Source organism: Filicampus tigris, chromosome 8 (assembly GCF_054856515.1).
Source record: "Filicampus tigris isolate MCC_2025a chromosome 8, RoL_Ftig_1.0, whole genome shotgun sequence".
Taxonomy (NCBI): Eukaryota; Metazoa; Chordata; class Actinopteri; order Syngnathiformes; family Syngnathidae; genus Filicampus; species Filicampus tigris.
Window position 1 is genome coordinate 23,534,513 of NC_141224.1, and position 12,075 is coordinate 23,546,587.

Here is a 12,075-nt window from a genome sequence, read left to right on the forward strand (position 1 = left end):
GTATTCACTTTTGACATATCCACGTAAGCCCCTAAAAGACAAACAATGAAGTCTATAAAACATTTATAGTAGATGAAGTGGTGGAGAGCGCTAAAAGCTAGCAGAGTGAGCAATCTGGTCTGAAATAAGTCGACGTGGGTATGAACACTGATCATTTTGCAGTGGCAACTGTGATAGGTGGTGAGATTTATACATTCACGCAAGACTTTTAAATGCACATATTTTTTTTTTCTGATATTAAATTATGACTGTGCAAAGTGAAAGTATACTCCTCAAATGAATCAAATGTAATACGTCACTTTTTATTTGTGGTTACAAAGTTGACTATGTATCACAAACATTTTGCATAGCTGATCTGTTTATTTGGCAAAATAGCCATTGCCAGTTGACCTCATTACATACATGTGCATTGTGGATGATTTCAAAGCAAAAGGCGAATGTCTTTGGCGCAAAGCATTTACAGTTTACTGCTCGAATTAGACGGAGGTGCCATTTCGACCACAACCTTGCCGAGGTTCTTTCCTGCATACATATAGTCCACAGCTCGGAAGAGTGACTCCAGGCCAACAAACCTCCCTTCTTGGGCCAAATCCCCATAATCCACCTCGCACTTAAGCTTGCCCATGGCAAACATCTGCATCATACGAGTCAGAGCCTCCCGGTAGTCGCTGATGAAGTGAGGAAGGAAGAAACCTCGAATGCTTGCTGACTTCTGGAGAAGCTTGCTGGGCAAAGTTGCCCCTCTGAACTGTGGGATTCCCGACGCCGACTGGTAACCTGAGATGAAGCCAATGACTATTAGTCTGCCTTTTTTAGCCAAACAGTTAACTGCCAGTTCTAATGTGCTGCCCCCGACTGATTCATAAACCACGTCAATGCCTTTTGGGTACTCTGTCTTCAGGGTCTTGGCCAAATCTTCCACTTTGTAGTTAATTGGTCTGTCGCACCCGATAGACTTAAGGAAACCCGCTTTCTCATCGGAGGAGCAGGTCCCGATCACGTGACAGCCGGCCTGTTTGGCAAACTGCACCGCAAAATGTCCCGTTCCTCCCGCAGCCGCTGTGACCAGGACAGTCTCGCCCTTGGCCAGGTCACCCAGACGCTTCAAGGCGATGTAGGCGGTAGCGCCGCTGACCAGCAGGGTGAGAAACTCGGGCTTTGCCGAAGGGACAGGCACACTTTCCTTGGCGGGAACCACAATGTACTCAGCAAAGGCGCCGCTGCTGAAGTAGGCCACAGTGTCCCCGACGGTGTAGCGGGAGCTGGCGCTGAGGCCAAGGCCGACAACCTCACCGATACCCTCGAACCCAGCGTCAAAGGGGGGTTGCACCGTCGGGTCGTAGCGGCCTGCTGAATAATTAATATCAGAGGCGTTGACCCCCACAAAACTGAAAGACAATGAAAAAAAAAAACATACATTTGGGATGAACAATGAGACGTAAACCGGTTAACACGATGACCTGTCTTGAGATACATCGGCACTTCGGCACTTGGATTAGATTTGGAAATGATGCGCTTTTTGCTCTTGAAAAGAGCACCAAGCTTCACTGACAGGAAATGCTTAAATCGCACAACACATTGCATGATATCATGATTCATTGCCTTCAGACACCCAGAAAAGACTGCACTTTGAAAATCATACATGCAGTAGTTGCTCCAACACAAGGATAACTGTTTTCATCATTGGCAAAATGATAGAAAGAAACATGTGAGATGATGGAAAGAAACATGAGATGGAGGAAGTGAATAAATCAACTGTCTTTGCTGTCTTTTAGATTAGCATTTGGGTCTCATTACTGTGCATCTGCATATAATGCTTCTGACGCATGAGATGGGTCAAGGTTATTGAATAACTTGATTGAAAATTAAAAATAACACTATTACTGCAGACAAAACAGAAAATAGAGGTGAAATGGGGTCAAATACACAGTTACATGTGATACTGACTTTTCAATCCATTCAAAAGCAATCTTAATTGTACAGTTTTAATCATGTTCTCATGGCTACATCTTAACCGATATTGATATTCTTCTTAAAATACAGACAACACATGAAAACACTGCATTTACATGTAAAATTAATCGGACAGTTTTGATTTAAAAAGCAAAGGTTGGCATCACAATTACGCTATCAGTTCATTTTGGGGCTCCACTGCAATATTTGATCAAATGCTGAATTGTGGGCAATCATCCAAACAAAGGTGAAAATGTATTATTATTTTTTTTAGTACGAGAAATGATACGAGACACAAATGTGTTTTAATGTCTTGCACGTCATTTTCAGACAAGTCATGGACTTAATCAATATTTCTGTGATGATGATATTACTGGATTCATATTTGTGAAAGATAATAACAAGTGTATTAACATTTGTTGAAAAAGTCTCAATGTGCTTTTTACTCCTCCTTACTCCTTTTGCTGAAATTAAAACATCCGAGATACACAACTGTGATATTGCCGTGACCAACAACCGCAAAGTACCTGATGGTCAAAGGTCTTCATTTACAAGCAAATAATCACCATCCTGTAGGCTATAATGTGATCTTCTATCAGACTGGTGCAAAACTACATTTTATTGAGCCGTAAATGCCACAATATAAAACCTAAGCGGACAGTGAAAGGTGTATTTAACATAAAACCTCAGGTCAAGCATGCATATCTAATAAAAAGCCAAGGTAAAATATTACTTTCAGCTGCATTTATAACTTAAAACTCTATTATTATCTGTTTTAGTCATAATCTCTTTGTAACTGGATTGTGAGGAAATGCGTTTAAATTGCCTAGAGGCACAGTGACCAGTATTCTGCTCCTTCGAATAGATGAAAAGATAGTGCTGCATCTCCTCCATCATCACATCTGCTGGTACCGGTGGGCCCCCCATGACTTTGTGTTTGCAGGTTGGTGACGTAGACCGACATGAAGACAGAGACAGAGAGACAAACAGAGAGAGAGACATAGAGAGAGAGAGCGAGAGAGAGCGAGAAAGAGAGAGAGAGAGAGAGAGAGAAAGAGAGAGAGACAGAGAGAGAGAAAGAGAGAGAGACAGAGAGAGGGGGGGGCGGGGGGGGGGGGGCGAGATGGATTGATAGACAAATGCAGAGAGGGCGGAACTTGGAATTACAGTACAGCTCTTATTCCTCACGTATTTTGCCATCTTGTGATGTGGATGATTGCTGCTTCTGGTGGACATGGCTGAAACGAGGCAAGTAAGGCTGAACACCCTTTTATTTAAAACTTGTAAACACCTCATAATTATACACACATAGTGTGATAACACGATGTGGTACGTATTTAAATCGTGCAGAAATTACAACTTACCGATTTCTGACGAGCAAGTCCGCGTCTGCGGGTGTCGGAACCGGAACAGTTTGCACCGAGGCAGCCTCTCTAAAATTGGGGCTCAGCTTGTTTACGACCACCTTTTTCATGCTGCTCGCTATGGAGGATCCTTTAAAATCAATGAAGTGCGCCGAGTAGGACATGTCGATGATGGGGCGCCTCGGAACCGGAAGAAGTCCAGAAAGTGAGTCGGTGCCTCTCCGTCTTGAATTGACGAGTGAAAACAAAAACGCCTTCCGAGCACTTTTCGCCCACATCGGACTGGACATTGCCCCCGAAATGTGACAAAGTTCACGGGCAACTTGAGGCGGCGTTAGCCTGCTAGTGGCTCGTCCCCCGCGCGTACAACACACAGGCCCAGCCCCGTTCAAAGAGCCCGTTATGTTGCTTCGAACCGAGCACAAACATGACGGAACCGCGTAGCGCGAGCCTCGTTTGCATACACAAAGAGTATTCGTCCACACGTGGAGTATTTAACACAAAACGTTTGGTGGTGCCGAAACCTCGGAGAAGAGAAGCACGGCGACGACCCACACACGGTAGTCGGCGTCGCTGGAGTCCCTCCCCTTTCCTCTTCTGCCCGGACACGATACTCACTTCCTAGTAAGGTGAAACAAATCAATCCTCGGTTCCCAACACCTCCTATCCACACCTCCGTTTCCTCAGAAAAATAACAACAACGTCACTCACGTGCTCTCATTCAGCAGTAGAATAATATATTCAAACAAACTGAGAAAACGGACCGCGTTTATACGTCAAGCGACGTGTTTAAAGAGCTGTGTTGCATTCGCGGTGTACACCTGTAACCTTAGCTTGGATAGCTAATTGAATAGACAGATGTTAGCTTTTCATTGCGGGTGGAGTGGGTCTGTATTTTTATTTTAACCACGTTTTAAAGCCAGTCGTGTAATTTCACGCACTGACCTGCCAACTCTGGCTTTTTCGCTGCTGTACTTTTATTTTCTTTAAATATGACGTGGACATAGTGGTAATATTTCAATCTGCCTCAAGGTTCTTGTTTGTGTGCTTTTAATGGCTACATGAGAATCTGATGAGCTGCAATTGTCGGGTTTCTTTTTTACAGCAAAGCGGGCAAGAGGGAGGGAGAGCGAGAGAGAAACGGAGAGATAGAGAGCGAGAGAGAGAGTTGGTTGGGTAAGGGGACAAGACAATTAAAAAGATTGACAGGTAGCCTCCTCTGTCAGGGGTGACGCTTGTGGAGAAGGGGAGGAGTAAAAATGGAGCAGGAAAAGCCACTCGATGCGTCTGTCTATCAGTTGAGACTGTCTGAAACAGCTTCTGGATCCGTCGTGTTTCAATTTTGACTTTTTTAGGACGGGAAAAGAGCTCGGATCTGTCGCCGGAGTTGCCCCCTCCCTCGGTTGCCCCCTCGTTCTTTTAAGAGACAAACGTGTTAGTAGTCCATGTCGATCTGATGTGTTGTTGGCGAAAGCTTTGGATGCGTCTTGTTCGCCTCTCAAGTGATTCCTTCCTTCTCACCGCATCAAACAGCCACCCCCCAAAATGCGACTCTGTCCTCGAGATGCAACGAGATGATCATTTGCGCCACTCGTAGAGCGTAGGTAAGGGAGCAAGACGACCGTTGTGTTTATTTGTTGATTTTGTTCACGCTGAAAGAAAGTGGGTTGAACGGGAGGGAGGAAAAGTCTCCGCCGGGCTAGTGGGGCTGCATCCGGGCGGGCTGAGGTGGCGTAGTGGTGACGGAACTGACATGAACCCATCTAATGCCTGTATGTCTTTTATCTCTCTCTCTTTTAGGATTCTGGTTTCGGAAGAAACTGAAGGGGCTCCCTTCTTATCAAGAACCGTGCGTGGCGTTCACTTCGGACTTATTTGTTTTGTTTAATTACTGTTTTAGTTTGGTCGTGTGAAAAAAGTGCAGCAAACTATCACTCCATTCAAAGACATCGAAGATTGGGGATTTTTTCCCCCTCCACATCAAGCCGAAGTGAACTGTAAACTTTGGGTTTCGAGCTTTTTGCCCCCTTTTCCGACCCGGCCACTAGGGAAATGAAGGAAGATGATATTTGATGGACATGAAGGTCTTCCGAGCTGCTCCAATCCGTTCGTAATTTTTGAGCTCCACGTCGCTGGAGCCGAGCCAGCTATTACGTCTAAAAATATCTGCCAGTGTGAAAAAGAAGACTGACATTTTCAGCTCCGAGATCAAAACGCTCTCCCACCAAAAAGGGATGATTCTTCACCAGTGACAGTCTTGAGTTCTTTGTCATTTCTGCATGAGAAACACTGTGGAGGCTGACGGTCACTATGCCGAGGAGAAAGCAGCAAGAGCCGCGCCGATCAGCAGGTATAACGCGCCCGCCCCTTCACCACCATTTCTCACTCCTCTAGCAAAATACTGTACTTCTTTTATATTCATTCACTCATGCAGTCTATTTATTTAACATTGCATTATTTTGGTGGTGCTGCATGCTACAGTTACTCGATTTAACTCTTGAATTACATTTATTTTACAATGTCACCCCCACTTGTGTTATATGTGTATAATAGCACAAATTACACGTTTCTGTACATTGATCCATTTCGATTGTTATCTATTGGCGGGGACGTTTTAGGGATGAAAAAATTAACAGAATGTTTCTGTTTTGGGGGGATAAAGTAAGCTTTTGAAGCCCAAGAGTCAGTAATGATGAGTGGGAATGAAAGGGGGAAACTGGCGAGAGACGCTTCTTTTCTATTTTCTTTTTGTTATTTTATTAGAGGATTGCCATCCTTGATTTGACTGGAGATTGATCGCCTGTCACATGGGTCTCTCTGATCTGTTCATTCCTGATGAACTTCAATAAATCCCTCCGTAAAGGGAGGCGTGCTTTGTCAGGTTTCACACTCAACACCTCTGTTGTCTCAGCAAGGATCAGAAAAAGTTTAGAATTATGACTGAAAAATTGAATTTGAGGGAGCAAAGTAAAATTAAAATAAATAATGGTGTGCATGCTCAGTGGTTGATTGTAAAATGCACCTAAACAAACACATCTGCCACATCTGAGAGAGTAATTTTCCTCACTAAGAAATGTTGAGGTTTTCTTTTTGTATTCCCATCCAAAATTCACCTTGCATCCTCGCCAAGACTCAGTGTAGTATCAGAATCGATACCCAGTGCTTGAAGGGGAGTCTAATATTTACTGTGTGGCCAGCTGATAAAGCCAGGTGTTGGCGGAGGGCTGACACCATTGACTTCTAGTGGTTTGGATCTGGACTCCCCCCTTTTCCCCTCTCCTCTCCCTGCAGCCTTTAAACAAATGTAAATGAGTGACAGGGGTTTCTACCTCTGTGCTAATGAGGCGGACTCTTTGAAGTTAGGCATTAACAACTGGAGTGAACAAAAGACAGTTACAGAATTTTAAAGAGATTTTGAAATATGAGGTGCAAAGCGGGTCGAAGAGGAGGGCCAGCCGCCGAAGACTTTGAACTCGGCAGGTTTTTATCTTTTTAAGCGTAGAGCTGCTGCTGGTGATGTTGAGGAGGAGGAGGAGGAGGAGGAGGATGAGATGATGTGGAGGAGTAGGCAACGTGCAACCGGTGCTCACAGTCGACTTATTTCTGTCTGCCTTTCTAGCAAAGCCGTGTTCATGTGAATTCACGTGCAGTGTGTGAGGAAAAGACTCAGATCTAGATTTTCAGGCAGACTTCTCCTATCTTGAGTGTATGTGTGCGTGTCGGGGGGTTGGTTATTTCAATAAAATACCCCCTCTGGAAAAGGTCACCCTTGTTGGAATCATAGTGACACTCATTACCCCTCTGCATGAAAACATGACATCTCTTTGACCCCTCCATTCCCAACGCTCGCTCCCTCCCTCTCATATCACACACCCCATTGATCTATCACATTGTCCACTGAGTGCCATCATCTGTTGTAATGATCCTTCACAACTTGCCATAAAGGATGTTTTCTATTCAACTCTAGTCGTACAAAGTATCACCCGTTAACTCTGCCGTGATCCAAATCGCACCAAATAACTCAGACATACACACACGTCCTCATGTACGGACAAACACACACACTCGCACGCGCACACAAGCGCGCACGCAGGCACACACGCACGCACACACGCTAGACTAACCCGAGGCTACAGTGGGAGCGAATAGTGACCTGCGGCTACCCCATAGCACAGCAAGTAGAGCGCTTAAGTTTCGACATAAATTCAAGCTAAAAAGTTCAAAACTAATATCAGTGTTTAGATTGCAGTGCAAGAAGTCTTAATTGTGATTTCATGAATTTCTGAAGTCCAAAGTTTTAAATATTTTTATTACCAGTATTTTGGTTTTTATTATGGTGTCGTTTGCAAGGTGATCAAATTTTGCCTGTCATGTCACTCTAGTAAAAACGGTGTATTATGGACTCACCTAATGTTCACCTTATTTTACAGTTCATATCTATTTGTTACTCTTCTGAAAAATGTTTACGAAACATTTTTGTTAAAACCTGAAGTAGTGGATAATTTTTTTTTTAAATGCCGCAACATTTTTGCATAACCACTAAAATAGCCATAAATCTCATTATTGTTTTTATTAGTCTTGATTTTAAAATAACTGTATTATACAAATCTTGTTTGAACAAAAAGTGAATCAATAAGTGTGGAGACAATAAAAAAAAAAAAAAGGTGTCTATTCATTTCCTTACTTCCGTATGTGCTATTATCAAATTTACAGACTTGTATCATTGAACGGCTATTGATGAGCAGGCAGGATTAAATAAAAAAGATTGATGTTGGATTTTTACTCAGGGTAATATTCACTTTAAAAGGGGGAACATGAGTAGGAGGAACAGATTTAGTTTTTATTTCTGCGGCTCGAGATGGTAATTATAAGTGTGTGTGTGTGTGTGGGGGGGGGTGAGTGTGTGTGTGTGTGAGAGAGAGAGAGCTAGAGACAGACATGCGTGTGTGTGCCTGTGTGTGTGTACATTCAGAGGAGGGAGCGAAGGGGGTAAGGTTGCTATACACGTCGGCTTCATTAGAGAGAGCCCTAATTATCTGTGCAGCTGATGGATTTGTGACAGGCCCTAACGATTAATGCTGACAAATTCAGTAAGGTGTCAAGTCCGCAGCTGCCTTGATGTAATCAAGCTGATATTATACAGTCCCCACAGCCCCTAGTGCAGTACCAACTCAATTTGCCTGCGCAGGTGACAAATGGACTTTGCTACCTGACTAATCACGTCAGGAGACAATGCCAGTTAATGACCTTTAGTAAGCCCTCGCCACCCTCACCGCCACCCCTCTTATAACCTTGGAATAAGCAAGTCCGAGCGGCCATGGCGCACCACATCTTCTTTGGACATGTTTTCACTTACATTATTTCATTTTTGTTACTAAAAGTGGAATGACATGTTTTTCTTTAAAAAAAAAAAAAAAAAAAAAAAGTGAGTGGGGTAGAATTTCCAACTGTTGCAGAAGTTTTCATTTTTGTATTAATGACCACTTTCAGCATTTTGATGGATAAGCCTCCTGTGAACCTTTTTTAAAATAAGGCATTCCGTAGTCGTGTTTACACTTTAGCGCATGTCGCGCTCCTTGGATTAAATCACAGCCACATCATAACATTTTGGCTGTGTGGAAAAAAAAAAAGAAAAAGCGGTATTGCGACTCAGTTCTGTCACTGCCTTGCTGCCGGCCTCCAGTTTATTCCCAACTGGAGGCTCGCTGTGCCCAGGGATTAATGATTTTGCATGCTCGGGGTAGCTAAGATTACACAGCGACCTTTGTGCTCTAACTTGATGATACTGTTATGTGATATTCTCCCCCTCAAATCAACAGTATGCCCAGATTAATGTGCCCCCCCCCCCTTCTTTCTGTCTACATCACTGTCCCGGGGAGTGTGTCATCTATAGGTGTGGTTTTTCCCTTTATGAAAAGTGAGTTTTCCATTCAGTTATATTTAAAAGTTTGTTTTATCAAAGGAAGTGGTGTGTCCCCCCCCCTCCAAAATTCACAAGTGATGTAAGGTTGTAATGATTACTTCACAACTGAAAAGATAAGTGTGTTCAAATCAAAGATAAAACTCATTTGTTTATGAAATAGAGAGTGTAAGGTAATCCATTCCAAGAGTAGCAGTGTTAGCGAGAGAGTGTATCTTAGCACAGACTGGTGTTAGTTTTCCTGGAATGAATAACTTGAACGGATGTAATTGTAACCACACCATGTTAGTTCTGCAGGAGGACCTGTTTTCAGACACCACTCCCCCCCACACACACACACACACAAACACCTATATTTTGCGTTCCCGTTCCCCCACCAGAACATAAAAACAACCTCGGGAGAGTAGCTCCACATATTCATCACCTCCAACTGTCAAATCTATTCACTCACCACAATCAAAAGGGGAGCTGAAAAACACATTGATCCCAAAAAACCCATTTGATTCCCCTGCTTAATTTGTACAATGTGTGTTCGAGGCGCTCCCTCATAGTTCGTGTGTGTGTGTGTGTGTGTGTGTTTGTGCTCGCGATTTGGACTCAGCTCGAGGTGACTCTGGTTGGAGCAGCCTTTCTGTTAGCAGGTGGCATTGACTGGCCTCATCGATAGCCATTTTTCATCCTGGGCCACCTCACAAACTAATTGTTTCATTTGCATGTGGTACTCAGGCCATTTAAAGGTTAAACAATGTGTTACTTGGTTTCACGTCACCATGACTGTTAGTCTGTTGACGTTGCAACTCATCCGTGCTCGCAACTGTGCGCCGTTCTCTAAAACTGTTGCAACAATGGTATTGATTAATAGTGACTAATAGCAACTATTAGTGAGATTTAAATATTGTGTTCTCTCCTAGATAAGGAAATAAAATGCATGATATTCAGAACTCTTTCCCACCTGCCTCCTTGTTTCAGGGCGTCCTTAACCAGACATGCCCCCAGGGCACTCTGCCACAAGCATGGGTGGTTGTGTTGTCCTTGTGTCCTTAACGCACACAGAAAAGGATGCACACACCCAAACACACGCACACCCCCCCCCACACACACACGCACGCACACCCACACACACACACCCACACACACCCACACACACCCCCACACACACACACCTCTACCTAATGGTTAAAGTGGAGTCGGGATGGCTCCGTGGGAGGTCATAATGGAGGTGGCTTAGTATAATGCAAAATCGTATCATTAAAGTAGCCAGATGTGCTTTGTTGCCTGCCTTGCAGCGCACAAAAACAGCAACAAGTCATGGGATCCACAAAAAGAATGAAAGAAAAAAGCTGGGAGAATGAAAAACAGATAGTAAGCTGCCTTCTGCGACTGAGCTGACAAGCAGCCTTATTCCTGATTTCCATAGAAAAACAATTTCCTCCTGAATAATTTTTTGGGGGGTTAATTTTACAATGTTGTAGCAGCAGAACTGATGTCTTTTTTTGGCTTTTGTGTGACTTGGTGAATTTAAGATTGGATTGAAACTTCTGATAAATGCTGCACGTATGTTTTTAGCGCTTTGTTAAGAGTGACTTTTTAGAATTTGTTTTAATAGAGGAAATGTGAAATTTAAGGGCAAATTTATCGCAATGTTTTCCTTTGCCACGTTATTTTAAAAACATGAAGACAAGCGGGGAATCGTTTGAGAGAAGAAGTCATGCAAGATTTAAGTAGCAAAAATTGACATCCAAAATTTTCTTAACTAAAGTATTACATTTTTGTAGCCAGGGTACATTTGCTCTCTTGATCAGTGCCTTGGCCCCTCAAGAGGCTGCGCGCAAGACTGCTCGAGCCAAATTTAACATGTTGCTTCTATCAATAAAAGATGAGCAATTACAGAATATTTTGTCTAATAAGTATTTGAATTCCTCAGTGCAAGCAAAAAAAAAACAAAACAACATGTATCTTACCCACTCATTACATCAGTAAGCAGGGGGAGTGAGAGGCAGAGCTTTGATGCTAGCAAACAAACAAGACAAACAAGATGGGCCCACTACACAAGAGTCCTATCCAGGGACACCCAAACCCTGCATGCTCCTCCGCCTCGGCATCATCTAATGCCTCTCGCTCTCTTTTCCTCCCTCTCCAACCACATCTTCATGCACCTCTCATCTCTCCTTTTACCCTGCACTTCCTACTTCCTTTTTTATTACTTGTGCTTTTACACTCTTCCATGTTTTTCTCAAAAGCATCCAGAATGTGTGTGTGTGTGTACAGAATACATACATATGTGTGCATATATATATATATATATATGTGTGTGTGTGTATATGTATATATGTGTGTGTGTATATGTATATATATATATATATATATATATATATATATATATATATATATATATATATATATATATATATATGTATATATATATATATATATATATATATATATATATATATATATATATGTATATATATATATATATATATATATATATATATATGTATATATGTGTGTGTGTGCGTGTGTATATATATGTATATATATATATATATATATATATATATATATATTAGTGCTTTCAAACTATTAACATGTTTTAACTAATTACCATTACTACAATTTTTTACGAAGCTTGGAACCAATATTTATTTGAGTAAAATCTTGGAATTAATGTGGAAAAAATATAAAAGTATATTTCGATTGTAATAGCTTTCTTTGATCCTTGAATACGATTCTTTTCCTGTAAAATACAACAGTTGAACCAAAGACGTACAACTAATATGGTATTTGAATTTGGCTAAGCAAAGTATGTAAATTATTTTTGATTTCTCCAACGAGCCG

At 42.3% G+C, this 12,075-nt stretch overlaps 2 protein-coding genes across 4 annotated transcripts in view; one reads left to right on the forward strand and one right to left on the reverse strand.

The window, feature by feature from the left end:
- Window positions 1–281: 281 nt before the first annotated feature.
- Window positions 282–4,064, reverse strand: LOC147144111 (prostaglandin reductase 3-like). The gene is made up of 2 exons (XM_086038120.1): window positions 3,318–4,064; window positions 282–1,388 (listed from the first exon to the last, which is right to left on the reverse strand). The coding sequence occupies exons 1-2, from the start codon at window positions 3,605–3,607 to the stop codon at window positions 458–460; spliced, it is 1,221 nt and encodes a 406-aa protein (XP_085894246.1). The 5' UTR covers window positions 3,608–4,064; the 3' UTR covers window positions 282–457.
- The window catches only part of LOC147144112 (teashirt homolog 1-like), a 45,287-nt gene continuing 36,289 nt past the window's right edge, over window positions 3,078–12,075 (forward strand). The window contains exons 1-3 of one of the 3 annotated variants that reach the window (XM_086038117.1): window positions 3,905–3,946; window positions 4,851–4,921; window positions 5,118–5,667. In XM_086038117.1, coding sequence (XP_085894243.1) covers window positions 5,628–5,667 — 40 coding nt within the window. In that variant the 5' untranslated portion in view covers window positions 3,905–3,946; window positions 4,851–4,921; window positions 5,118–5,627. Of the gene's footprint in view, window positions 3,206–3,904; window positions 3,947–4,850; window positions 4,922–5,117; window positions 5,668–12,075 lie in introns of those variants that run through there. The other 2 variants (XM_086038119.1, XM_086038118.1) reach the window with 2 other exon arrangements.